Source organism: Mastigoproctus giganteus, chromosome 13 (genome assembly GCF_048544385.1).
Source record: "Mastigoproctus giganteus isolate SK-2022 chromosome 13, ASM4854438v1, whole genome shotgun sequence".
Classification (NCBI taxonomy): domain Eukaryota; kingdom Metazoa; phylum Arthropoda; class Arachnida; order Uropygi; family Thelyphonidae; genus Mastigoproctus; species Mastigoproctus giganteus.
In genome coordinates, this window is record NC_143587.1 from 167677021 (window position 1) to 167691475 (window position 14455).

The 14455-nt window shown below is 40.0% G+C and overlaps 1 protein-coding gene across 2 annotated transcripts in view; it reads left to right on the forward strand.

The window, feature by feature from the left end:
• Positions 1-14455, forward strand: part of LOC150076588 (uncharacterized) — a 160480-nt gene that overhangs the window by 126465 nt on the left and 19560 nt on the right. For both annotated transcript variants that reach the window (XM_090387622.1, XM_090387621.1), the window contains one exon: positions 9463-9597. In XM_090387622.1, the coding sequence (XP_090243748.1) occupies positions 9463-9597 (135 nt within the window). The remainder of the gene's footprint in view (positions 1-9462; positions 9598-14455) is intronic.

The window sequence follows — 14455 nt, forward strand, 5'->3', positions numbered from 1 at the left end:
AAATAAATAAAGCAACACTTCAGCATTCATGTTTATGTCTCTTCTTCTTTATCTTCGCCTTCTTCCCACGTTTATATGGGGTCGGCATTTCCGTCATTAATTCTTTTCCTCCATTCCTCCCTATCCTGGGCTTCCTCTCTCCTCCATCATCTCTCTTTTAAATCCTCTGCCACCTTGTCCTTCCATCTCAGCTTAGGTCTCCCCCTCTTCCTCTTCCCTATCACCTCCAAATTTTCACACCTCTTTCCCACATACTCCTCACTTTTTCGTTCCACCTGTCCAAGCCACTTCAACCTAGATTCCAGCATTTTTTTACTCAGAGACCCCACCTTAACCGTACCTCTGATGTAGTCATTTCTTATCCTGTCCTTCCTCATCACACCACACATTCATCTTAGCATCCTCATCTCCGCCACTTCCATCTTCTTCTCCTGGGCCCTTGCAATCGCTCATGTCTCAGCACCGTACATCAATGTGGGTCTAACCACAGTTTTATACACTCTTCCCTTCATTCTACAATTTACTTTCTTATCAGACAGCACCCCACTCATCTTTCTCCAGTTCAACCATCCACATTGCACTCTATGCTGTATTTCTGCACTCAATCCTCCATCCCTCTCAACGTTCGATCCCAGATACTTAAATTTCAAAACTGATGGTAGCTTTTCCTTCTGAAGTTTTAAAGAACTCTCAACTCCATTCAATACCATATATTCTGTCTTTGTTCTACTTATCCTCATGCCTCTCTCTCTCTCTCTCTCTCTCTTCCAACCCTTTCCTCCATTCACTTCTATACTTCACTACTCTTCACTTCTTCCAACGCTTTCCTCCATTCCTCCAATTTCTTCCCTACCTTTCCTTGGGATGGCTAACAGCTGATCCCTGGCACAGCCTAACTTCTACAGAGAACCCCTCACTCATACCTACACTACTCTTAACCTGAGTCATCGCTCCCTTGTACATTTCCTTCACAAGACTTACGTACTTTTCTGATGCACCCTTCTCCCTCATGCATCTCCATAGCTCTTGTCTGGACACTGTATCATATGCTTTTTCCAGGTCTATGAACACCATGTGCATTATGCTTTTTCCAGGTCTATGAACACCATGTGCACTACTTGCATCTCCCTGTATCTTTCCATCACCTGCCTTAAAGCAAAGACCGCATCTGTTGTTTCTCTTCCCGGCATGAAACCAAACTGTTCCTCTCCTATTTCCGTCTCCTGCCTTATCCTTCCTTCTACAGTTCTTTCTCAGATTTTCATCGAATGAGACATTAACTTTATTCCCCTGTAGTACCCACATTTCTGCACATCACCCTTTCCTTTATAGATTGGCACAAGTATACTTTCCCTCCACTCATCGGGTATGCTCTCATGCTGCCACAGTTTTTCCATAAAGTCCCATGGGGTATCCTCTCCTGCTACCACAGTTTTTCCATAAAGTCCAATAGGATAGCGATCCCTTCTTCTCCCAGACTTCTCCATAACTCTACTAGTATCTGATCAACACCTACTGCTTTCCCCCTCTTAATTTTTCTGAGTGCACTTTCCACATCTTTCCTGCTTATGCCTTCCACTACTCTTTCATTCGTCTCTCCATCCTCGCATAATGCTGTTGGGTTTTCCTCATTTAATAACTTCTAAAAATAGTCTTTCCACCTTTCCTTAATCTTCTCCTGGTCCTGTATAACCACTACCCTCTCATCGTTTATCTGTTTTATTGATGAGAAGTCCTTTGATGCCTTGTCACTCGCTTTGGCTATTCTCATCAATCGCCTATCTCCATCTTTCCCTTCCAGTTCCCCATAGGCCTCGTCCACTGCCCTCGCCTTTGCTATTGCCACAGCCCTTTTTGACTCCTTATTTGCTAATTTATATGCTTATTTATCTTCCTGGCTACCTGTTAAATCCCATCTTTTCTTCAACTCCTTTTGTTTTATCACCGATTGCACTTCCTCATTCCACCACCTCATTCCTCCTTTCCCTTCGGCACCCCTTTTCCTGATGTTTTTTTCCCACAACTCTTCTCCCACTGTCCTTATGATTGAACTATTTATCTTCCACCACTCTTGCACGTCTTCCGGTAAATTTATTCCTTTCAGCACCTTTTCCCTAAGCTCCTTCCTCAAACACTCCTCTTTCAATCTCCACCATTTTATCCTTTTCTCCCTCTGTCTTGAATATTTCCTACTTTTATCCACTGCGACTTCCCAATCGACAACAAACAGTCTATGTTGTGCAGACACACATTCTCTGTTTATCACCTTGCTGTTCTTCATTTCCTTTAGATGCCTCCTATGGCACATGATATAGTCAATCTGGTTTGTCCTTTCCCCATTCTTGTATGTTATCAACTGGCTTTCTTTCTTTTCGAAGTACTTGTTAACTATCTCCAGGTCGAATACCACTGCGTGGTCTACTATCCTCTCCCGTTCCCTATTTCTTTCCCCAATACTCTTCCTCCTTCTCTCTCTCTCTCTTGCTTGTTCCTAAATGCCCATTTTAATCGCCCTCAACAATCTACCATGACCACTTGATCCATTTCCATCTAAAAACTGTCCTTTTCTTCTCCCCCGCATCCTACTTGCGGTGCATACGTACATACTATTGTGGTCAAGTGTCCACCCACTTCCAGTTTGATGCTCATAATCCTATTACCCCTTCTGTTAACCTCATACACACTCCATCTTTTAACTCCTTATCAACTACAATACCTACTCCATTTCTTCCTCTCTCATTCATTTCCACAAAGAACAATTTGTACCCTTCACGGAGCTCTTTTGCTTTATTTCCCTTCCACCTTGTCTCTTATAGGCATAGGATCTTCATTCTTCTTCTTTGCATCAAATCCACAATCTCTCTATTCTTTCCATTCATCGTCCCAATGTTCAATGTTCCTATTCTAACATTTTTCATCCTCTTCTTCTTCTCTAGATGGACTAACTTCTTTAACCGAACCCGTCCTTTGTTCGGTAGCCCTGACCCTTTTCTCACAGTTTCGGGGCGACGTGACCGCGCGTTGCTTATGGAGTACGCCCTAGCCATTCCACATTTATTTCCCGTCATTCTATCATTTTATTTTGTCTTCGCTTGTTATTTTTATTTTGTACTGGTCATAAATGCTTTTTTTAAAGATTTATTTAAGATTCCAACAGTCAGATCTCCCTAAATGTTCGGTATCGCATCCATGTTTATGTGCACTTTTTAACTGAAAATTACCACAGAAATCAGCCGTGAATCAATATACATATACACGTTGAAGTCTTACAACTACTGATTTCTCTTTTTTACCTACCTTCTGCACAGGAACCTGCTTTGGAACTGAAAATTTACTAAGAAAGTCATTAATCTGGCATGTTCAAAGTCAGTGTCATTGTAGTGCAGAGAAATTTCAAAAATGCGTCTTCCATCGGGGCTGTAGTTGCCCGGCTTGAGGTGGCGGGATTGGGATTTCTTAGTGAGTTTTTCGATTTTTCAGCCTACATAACATGTAAATCGACCAGTTGTGTATTATGTTGTGCACGCATAATACACAACAGCCCAATATGGACTAAGTAGTTGAGGCGATTCATTCCATATTGAGTTAATACAACACCAAAGTCATTGAAAAAAAAAAAAATAAATAAATAATAATAAATAAAATAAAGTCATACATTACACACTGTCGTACCATTAATACCCACTCCTTTCCGTTCATAGTTAGTCAAGCATCACGTGTCACACACAACTGTAAATATGCTCGTAGGCCTTCGAGGAGTAGCAGTACGATTGTGAATGTACGCTGCTGAAATCGACAGAATTAACAGAATACCATCGCGGAATAATAATGGGGTGCCACAGACGCAATCGGTTCGTACGTGACATTTCAACCACACAGAAGATCCGGTACACCATTCGTTATCTGATCTACAAATGGATGCGGACTGATTCCGAAACGTTGAAGAAATACTGGGGAACTCCGAATCTGAAGAAAAGTGACACACACACACACACACACACACACACACACACACACACACACACACACACACACACACACACACACACACACACACACACACACACACACACAGGAACTCACTGAGAATTAGTACATATATTAGCACCAGTTCAGTGTGCAGGACGCTGCCTGATATGGGTTATCACGGTCGTGCAGCAGCCCACCAGCTACTAAGCAACCTGCCTAATGAAAAATGCAATCTAGCTTAGTATAAAGCCTGCCATTCTTTGGCTGTAGAGCAATGCTTTGTTTTGGAGTGACGATTCGCAGTCGACTTGTCTGTTTGTCGTAGCTGGGTATGGCGGATGCCCGGAGAAAGCTACTTGCTTGAATGTATCGTCCCGACAATGAGGTTTGGTGGTGGCAGCGTGATGGTCCTGGACCATTAGTTGTTTTGGACAAAACTATGAATATTCCGGTCTATCTAGATATCCTACACAATAAGGCGTTACCTAGTTTGGGGCAGCATTTCGGGGAAGGTCCATACCTGTATTAGCAAGACAACTCCATGTCATGCTGCGCGCCTCGTCACGGAATGGTCAGAGAGTTATGACCTACGAAAAACCTCTGGGATGAATTCAATCGTTGGGTGCGCGAGCCAGGAGAGACGCCTTAAAAACAGCGCTGAAGCGATATCCGCTTTGAAGTGCGAATTGCTGAAATCGGAGGATGTTTACAAAATTACTGGTCAAGAGTGTCCCACAGAGACTACAGGCTGTCATAAAAGTTAAAGGTTTGGGAACATATTTTCAGTTTTCCTATAAATAAAGGTTATTTCTAGATATGTACGTGTCCGGATATTAGTGGTACGGCACTGTGTGTGTATGTGATATAGCTTGATAAAGATGCAAAGATAGAAGTGAAAGATACACAAAGTGCCAAGGACTAGAAGGGTGAGGACAGTAGAAATAAGAAACATTGTAAGTTTGTAAAAAAATAAAGAATCCTATATGTTGTGATGAATTAAGAGAATTGTAGGCTGAATTACAAAGCCAATTAGAGGTGAGTGAACTGTAAAGTAAAATGATTAATACAAAATGATTAAACAAATAAAATAAAATAAAAGGTATGATAACTATCGTCAGAAATGGGCGGGAAAATTTAGTTATGTCGAAAAAGGGGATAGCAAAAATGCAAAAATCTGATGTTAGTTGAAGAAAATATTGATACATGGTGAGGTATTTCATCAGGGGACTACATCTGACTACATCAGGAACTGTGTTTCTATACTTGTCCATAACAGTGTAAAAAGTGAAATAAAGCATAAAGATAAAATTAAAATTACAAAGGAGCAGCACCAATCTCACACAGTGTGAACAAGATGGTCACAACTAGGGCTTACAATACCGGTCAAAATCTTAATACCCGTATTTTTAATTTACGAAACCGGGATAGCGGTACTAATACTGGTATTCCAAAAACAAACGTTTTTCTCAATAAATTTTGATGACAATTAGGTGCAATAAAGTAAGGAAAAAAAACAAGTACTGTAATTACTTGAATTCATGTTTTAAATAAACTTTTATTGCAATAATAAATATTCTGAAAAATCATTAAAATACAGTTATTCTAAAAACAAAGAAATACATACTGTTACTGCAAAGTTTAGTTATGTTTAAGCATCTACACTACCTGTTCGAATAAAGTGAACTCTTAAAAAACAAGCAATCAATAGTATGATCGTTTAAAACGGATCTAATTTTGGTACACAGTATTTGATTAGCGGCAGAAAACGCCCTTTCATATTTTATTCTGGTACTGAGATAATCGTAGACGATCTCAGTCCATATTTTCTAGGCTTTGAACTTTTTTAGCAAAAATAGTTAAAAAGTATTTTATTAATTTCCGACTCAAGTTCATCTTTTAAAATCTCATTGGAGTCAGGAAATTTCTTATTTTGGAAAGAATTTGCGGAACACTGATCTGATCTGATTCTGTTCCATGTTGGTCTTCCACGTTTGAATTATGTTAATCGTTTTCTGAAGGAGAAAGGCGTTTTATTAAGCGAAGTATAATTTTCACTATATTATCTTTACTCGGTCTGGGAGACAACAAAGAATGGGGATAAGGAATAAAGAAGAGAGCAAAGAGTGCAGTTAAGGAATTCTTCACATATATAAATGCAAAGAACAGAAGGACAAATCAGATTGGACCCTTATGGACGTGGGATAGTATTAGATAATATAGCTGAAGTTGCAGATGAACTCAACAGTTACTTTGCATCGATATTTACATTACAGAAACCCTTTTGTGTCAATGAGATATTATGGAAGTGAAGTTGAAAAAAATGTAATTAATGATGTTGAAATTTCAAATGATTAATTAATGAGAACTACTTTCGCGCCTACAGGCGGAATTAAGGCTCCCGTGGTTGATGGCATATGCCCTATAATCTTAAAGGAGGCGGCAAGTGAGTGCATTGAAAAATTAAGGCTAGTTATTTTTTTATTTATTTTTTTTTTTTTTTTGATTTGGTAGTTGTTGGCGCATCGGCTTCTGTGGCCATATTGCACCTCCCAAGGTTTTTGCAGTACTTTGATCCAAGCCCGAGGCGAGAATCGAACCCGCGACCTTTGGGTTGCCGGGCAGGTACTTTACCCACTCGGCTAGCCCGGTCGGCAAGGCTAGTTATGAAAGCATAACTGGACTCAGGAGAGATTGCATTGGATTAGTGTAAATTGGAACATAAAGGCGGTTCTAGGAGTGCAACGGAAAATTACCGACCGACCGACCAGTCTAACTTCAGTAGTAGGGACAATCATGGAGGCAATGATCAAGGGCAGAATTCAGGATCATTTAGATGGAAATGGAATTCTGTAGGATACACAGCATGGTTTTGTAAAGGAAAAATCATGTTTAACAAATCTCATTAGCTATTTTGACAGGTCACTCGTGAGATGGATTTAGAGAATAATTTCGACATTGTTTATTTGGATTTCAGCAAAGCATTTGACTCAGTCCCACATGAGCGGTTACTTTATAAGCTGGAGCAGGCTGGAATCATAGGGAAAATCCTTAGATGGATAGCAGGATGGCTTGAGGGCACCTGGCAGAGGGTTGTGATAAATGGTTATTCCTCAGATTGGGTTAATGTAAGAAGTGCGGTTCCCCAAGGATCAGTATTGGGACCACTGTTGTTTTTGATTATCTTAAATGACATCTATGAAGGGATGGAGGCCGGGAGTTCTAAACTTGCAGATGATGTAAAGATCAGTAGAGTAGTTAATGATCGCCGCCAAGCAGAGCTTCTTCAGAGTGCCCTAGATAGATTTCCGGGATGGTCAGAAAAGTGGCAGCTATGCTTTAATTCAACAAAATGCAAGGCCTTACACCTGGGGAACAGCAACCCTAAAATAACTTATACACTTAGTGGAGTCGAATTAAAGTCAGTAGTGGAGGAACGGGACTTGGGAGTTGCGATAAGGTCAGACATGAAGTTGTCCGAGAATTGTGGACAGGTTGCAATGTTGCATGGTGTCCTATCGTACATTTGCTAGTAGAGATAACGACGTCATAATGACATAAAGGTGAATTTATAACCTTTATGTGATTAAATTATAAACAATTATTATTTTTTTAAATTAGTACCGAAAAACCGGTATTTTTTGTATCAATACCAGAAAAAAATGACCGAGATCCCGGTATTGTAAGCCATAGGCCAAACGCAGTGTCAGTGATATAAAGATAAGGTAAAATTAAGGATAAACCTAAAATAGAATATAAATAAGTGTTTTCAGAGTAGGGGAAAAATTTAATGTTATGTAGGTTTTATGTAATTTTGGAAAAAAAATATATTAGTGTTGGAATTTGGTCGAAATTAAAATTAGAACAAGCAAATGGTGTAGGCAAGGTATTAAAATTGAGGATGGGGAGGGATAAAGGAATAATTAAATAACGACGAAAATAGCGATAGATGTGGATAGATGGAACGTTCGTGTCGCCCTCGTATTACGGGAAAAAGGTAGAAGCAGAAAGATAAAAAGTATAGATAAAGACATTAAACTAACTAGGCTAGCTGGGGCTGTAAAGCCCAACCTTTTAGTAAGGGCCCTGGCTTTGTAAGTGTTAGTATAAAAAGGGTAATGAAGGGAAAACGAAAGCGAAAATTATGCAATTCAAAACAGGTCTAAAAACCGAGTCGAAATAGAAACCGAAAATGGAGAATAAAAAACGATACTTGGAGTTTTCGAGAAGTACGTAGCACAAGGAAGAAGGTGAGAAAATATAGCGAACATATTCGGTTGAGTTGATAAATTTATCTAATGCAGCACCTGTGCATCAGTCGTGTAATTATTTATAGTCGAAAAACGGACATAATAGAGAGCTGTGAAGAAGAGAAAATAGCGACCTCTATAGTTGTATTTCTATGAAATATGTGAAAAGCGTAGTAAAATATGAGAATACATTTACCTACTTAAAATATATGAGAGTAGCGTAGGTAAAGAGAAAGTACAGTATATCTATAACGTAGTTAGAATAATGGGACTTTACAGATAGAAAGTCATTAGACATGTGAAATCGAACATAAAACACTTCATAAATAAATATATATTGAACAAGCATAAGCCAATAAAAAAGTAATAAAATGAATGTAGATAAAAATTAAGATAAAGTAGACCAAATTATATGGTTACGATATTCAGCAAACATTGGAGGTTTGCATAATACTAGTAACATATAGAGAAATTTTATTTAAACCCAGGGTATGATTATTTACATATGCAGTCATAAAAAGCTGGAAACATGAAATGAAAAAAAAAAAAAAAAAAATGATATCCAGAGATGAAGAAGAAAGGTTAAGAATAATAACCTGTAGTCCAAATTGGCGTCTTTATTATGGTTTCCATAACGAATAATTTAACTAACTAGAAATTTTCAGTAATTATTTCAGTAAAATATATATATATATATATATATATATATATATATATATATAAACCGGAATGCGCACAGAGTGCAGACTGTGCTCATGGAGCATCTGTTCGACTAGTTGCTGCGGTATATGATTATACTGCAATTATACGCATAACGTCAACAACTTCAATTCTTTAATGCAATTTTAATCAGTAAAATAATAAAGAAAGAACCATAAATGATAGTTCAAGATTATATTTTTAAAAAATACATATTTTTAGAAAAATGAAATGGGTAAAATTACTTAGAAAATAGGGTTCGTTGTTGAAGACTTTTTGACCTAAACTAATCTTGCTAGTCACTGCTGCGGTTGTTTTTCGTATCCGTTTACAGTGATATTTCACAAAATTTGGACGTGGTACCATCAACGGGACACCGATAAATTTGAATTATTTGGCATATTTGTAATTCTTATTATTTGTTATAATTTGACAATTAACTCAGCCAATGTTAGTTGTGTCTTCAACTAAAAGCAATGTCTGTTCTGATTATTATTATTTTTTTAATTGTGTATATTCTGGTAATTATTTGTTTTTCCTGTTACAGTTAGTTGCCGTAGATGTGACAAGGGGCAGGAATGCGACGATAGATGGAGAAAACCAGAATGCGCACAAAGTGCAGACTGTGATAATGGAGGCATCTGTTGTAGTGATTGCTGCAGCAGCAAGTACTGTTACCAAAGCAAGTATATACAAATAAATTATTGATAAGGTTAGGTTTTTTTATTGACGTCTCATGGTCTTCGCGAGTCCATGAGACGTCGAGGTGAGGCCTGTATTCAGGCAGAAGGTGGACATTTTGAACAATTACTATAAGGTGATGTGAACAGTTAAGTGTCATAGACAGATCTTCAAAACTCGGGAACTATTGATATAAAATATTTTTATTGTATGCATATGAGGAATTCATTCCTGAAGTTATGCCGTGTATTTTTGAAACAACCTGTGTATATATATATATATATATATATGCAGGGTGTCTCAAAAATATTGGTACAAACGTTTAGGAAAGATAGGTAACATCTAAAGGAATGTGAATCGCATAGGAAACCATAACCGGAAACGTCACCGTAAGTCCTTACATGGTGCTGTTCATCAGTTCGGGGGAGGGAAAATTTCAGGTTTACTCATTCAAGCAGTAGTCGCCGCACGAAGAGCATGCATCGATATACGAACTGTGAGCTGGCAGACATGCATCAAGTGTATGGATTAGCAGAGGGCCCACACAGTGTGCGCCCCCATGCGGCACAACATCACTTCGCAAGAAATGTGTGGTCAGGTATGGTCGGTGACTGCTTAGTCGGCCCATACCTCTTACCATCCCGCATGAAAGCCGCTAAATATCGGATCTTTCTTGAACAAGTTCTACCAGGGTTACTTGACGATGTTCCAGCAAATGTGAGACGCAACATTTGGTTTTAACATGATGGGGCGCCTGCCCATTATGTAAGGTGTGTTCGTGACCATTTGAACAGGCGATTTGGGCGTCGATGGATTGGCCGTGGTGGACCTGTTGCCTGGCTCCCACGCTCACCTGATTTATCGAGCCTTGATTTCTTTCTGTGGGGTCCCTCATTTCTATCGTATGTGACTCGCATGTATAGTGTATAGTGTGTTCGTGTCTAACGGCACCAGGGGTTTCCCCCATCTCCGCGTTGCTTTCATTGTAGGTGTACCAGTTCACTGGGAAGGCCAGAGATTTAAAAGTGTATGGATTTTGTAAGTGTAGTGTTGTGTTTCGTTGTTCTTCTGGCCATTTAGCCGCTAGACCCCTACTGGGGCCCAACGTTGTCCACACTATGCCTCGGGGAGGCAGACCAGGTACCCAGCAATTTTACGTTTTCACTCTGGCAGGTCCTGCCACCTAATTTCCTGAGATTTCAGTGGCAAGGACCTAAAAAAAAAAAAATAATAATAAAATAAAATAAAATAAATAAAATAAAATAAAAATAAATAAAATATAAAAATAAATAAATAAAATAATTTAATAGTATTGGGAAGTAGTCGCTGAAAGGTAGACTGAAAGGGGTTTTCGTATGCATTTGGAATTTTGACAATTTTTTTTTTTTTTTTTTTAAATTTTGGCATCCGCTATTGTTTAGGCAGAGTAGGGGGAGACTGAAGACAAGTAGGGGAAAGCCAGAAATATGGAGCCAATAGGGAAGGTGACCCCAGGTCAGAGATTTAAATTTAGACTATGTGGGGTTACGCTGTGAAAGTGAACAGCGTAGGGAAGAGACTGAAGGCTAGAGCGGGAGAAAATAGGAAGTAAGGGGTCGATAGAGGAGGTGACCCCTGTGGTCAGTGGGGCAGGCCCATGTCCCACTAGGAGGAAAAGGAGGGCGAGGAGGGGAAGAGACAGTGAAACCATCTCCTTCCCTCCCCAGGGAAGTGGAAAGAAAGTACCGTGCAAGAGAGCACAGGTATAGGATCTCCTGTGGCGTTGCAGAGCTGCAATGAGGTCAAGTCCATGGTAGGTCTTCTATTTGAGGTCTATTTCTTCTGAAAAGATGTCAACTTCTAGGATTGTAGGTCATTCCTGGGACAAGTCCTGTCTTTGCAGTTCAGGTTGTTGAGGTTGTGTTTGCAGTCTATCATCAAGTTTTCGGTTTTAATCTTCTTTCATTTAAAGAGGAGAAATGCTGGTTGGTGATTAGTTTTGTCTTTGCGTTGTCATGGTTGAGTGGCATTTCTTCTTTTTCTTAGTGAATGGCAATTTGTACCCTTCTTCTCGCGAAGAGGTCCTGGGCGAATCGTGAAAATGCTTTATAATCCTCTTCGGTTTCAAGGAGCAGAAATTCTTGTCCTCTTGGAAGATATCTCACTTTTGCAATTAGAATACATCTTAGGTCTTCATATATGGGACAGTCAAACATAAGATGGTTCCAGTCTTCTATTTCTCCACAAGTGCAATGTGGGTTGTCTGTGAGTCTGAAGCCAGCGAGCTTTGTTTTGAAGGGGCCATGCCCTGTTATTAAGTACGTTGTATGAAGTCCTGGGAAGAACCATGATGGTGATTTCGGGTATACTTTGTTTGTATGTGGAAAAAACTTGCGGGTGATCTCTCCTTTGGTGGTACCAGCCCATCTGTTTTGCATGTGGAGACGGAAATGGATCTCGTGGCGAGACTCGTCTGCGCTGCTGCTACTGTCAAAGAAACTCCAGGTGTGTTCGACCGTGTCCGCCAATCTATGCTGAGTCGGTGACATGCATGCATCGCGTCTCATGGTGGAACCTTCGAGCATCTGTTGTAACATCATTCGAGCATCCATCTCGTACTCCATTGTTAATATTATGTCAAATAAATGTTTGCCACTAATTACTGTCTTGTGCCATTTCTGCTTCTTGTGTCTCTGCTACTACTTTCCCGTGACGTTTCCGGTTATGGGTTCCTATGCGATTCACATTGCTTTACATGTTACCTACCTCCCTCTAAGGCGCCTCCGTAGCCAGGTGGGAAGAAGCAGCAGTGCATAGCATACGCTTCTTGATTAGACCGGGATTCGAGCCCGTCACCACCAAATACGGAGGATGCGGAAAGGTCAGGGAATGACCACCGCATATCCCGGAGCAATATGGCCTTAGTTGCTAATGCTCCTAAAAACCAAATAACAACACCCTCTCTAAAAGTTTGTATCAATATTTTTGAGACACACTGTATATATATATTTTTTTCCGGCTGATGTTCTATATTCTTGCTTTCTTGCATCATTTTCCGCTACTAATGCTAACGATAACTGCAAACCGGCCTGCAGTTATCGATTTTATTATTACAATCATCTTTATGTATTGCTCTAAGTTGGCATTTCTCCAATCTAAAGGGATGTCTCTCGAGCCCAGAGATGTCCCTCTAGCAGCCTACTTCAAAATATACGAATAGGTCATCAGCTCCGGCAGCCTTATTTCCCTTATGCTTGAAAGTTTTTCTGATAAACAGTCATCTGTAACTTCAAAATCACTGATTTCATATGTTTCAGCCTCACACGCATAAGGTTTGTAAACATAAGTTTCTAAACGTTTCTAATGAAACGTTTAGAAAACGTTTCATCAGAAGCGTTTTCTAAAACTTTCCCACATCCAGCACACAAGGGTTCAAACTGATTCTTCGTTGTATCACATATATGAAACTTGCCCCGACGCCATTCTTTGCTCTCTTCCTTAGCTAGTGATTTCTCATACGCAGCCTTCTCCTTACTCTACTACACTGCTTGACAAAATTATCAGAACAAAATGTTTTTAATGAATATTTTAATTTGAGCAGTGATGCCGAAAGCGAATATTTCATATAGTAGGAATCCTGGCGTGCAAATCCGAGTATCCATTAAAAACCGATCTATCACTTTACTGAGCCGCACATTTATGCTCAATATTCATGCCTATAAAAACATGGGCTGCGACAACATCACTTCATTCACCTATTTTTTTAGTTTGCTTAGTGGGACAACCGCATCTCCAGTACTCATAATGGCAAGTAATCGTCGTTTAGATGAAGATTATGATGATTCTTTGAGGTGGTGAGCTGGCCAATGAACGCCTTAAAGCTGGGCAGTCGCAGGCGTAAAGTTGGCTTAATATGTCACGTAGTGTAGTTGGAAACAGTTTCAGGAGACAATAACTATTACAAGAAGAACTGGCCAAGGTTACCCGAACTCTAGTCAACCATAACAGACCGCTATATGGCTCTAACAGCAAGACGGAACTCTACGATCTCCTGTCATCAACTGTCTCTTGAGGTTGCTGTGGCTAGAGGTGAAAACATTTCCAATCGGACTGTGTTCAGGAGGCTCAATTCAAGTGACTTTACGCAAGCAAGCCAGTGGTTTGTATCCCATTAACCACAAACCACTGCAGAGGTCGTCGAAACTGGTGCTATGAACATGTGCTGTAACAAATTGGGTACAGTTCCGTTCTCTGATGAGATTGGTCTCCAAACAGATTGTAGACATTATTTCATCTGGAAACAACGAGAAATGCGGTACTGTCCCATCAACATCAGAGACAGGAACACTTACAGTGGAGGCGGTGTTCTCGTGTGAGGCGGAATTATGATCAACGGCTGCATCCCTCTTCATGTTTTTGATAGGGGTACAATGGCTGCGGCCGAGAAAAGATCCTGGAAACCTATGTGTGACTTTAAGGATTAGGTTGGCCCAGATTTTCTTTTGTAGGACAAAACCACTGAACATAGAGCTCAAGTGGTGGAAGAATATCTTGTTGCTGAAGATATCTAACGACTGCCGCGACTAACGCGATCACGAGACAGAAATCAGATCGAACATGTGTGAGACGCCCTTGGGCATCGCAATGCACGCGAAAGCAAAGTCCTTGGTCAATTAGTGAGGTAAGGTCTGCGCTGGTGGATGAATGGGATTTGTTGCCACATTAGGCCTGTTTAGCCGTTGGATAATAGGTCGTAATGATGCCATGTGACCATATTTTCGAGTATCTTGCATCGACTTCTGTAATACGACCTTTTTGAAATTCTTATGCAACTCCTACAAATGTTCCTTATACCTGTCCGAAGTTTCTCGCTGTCTCCT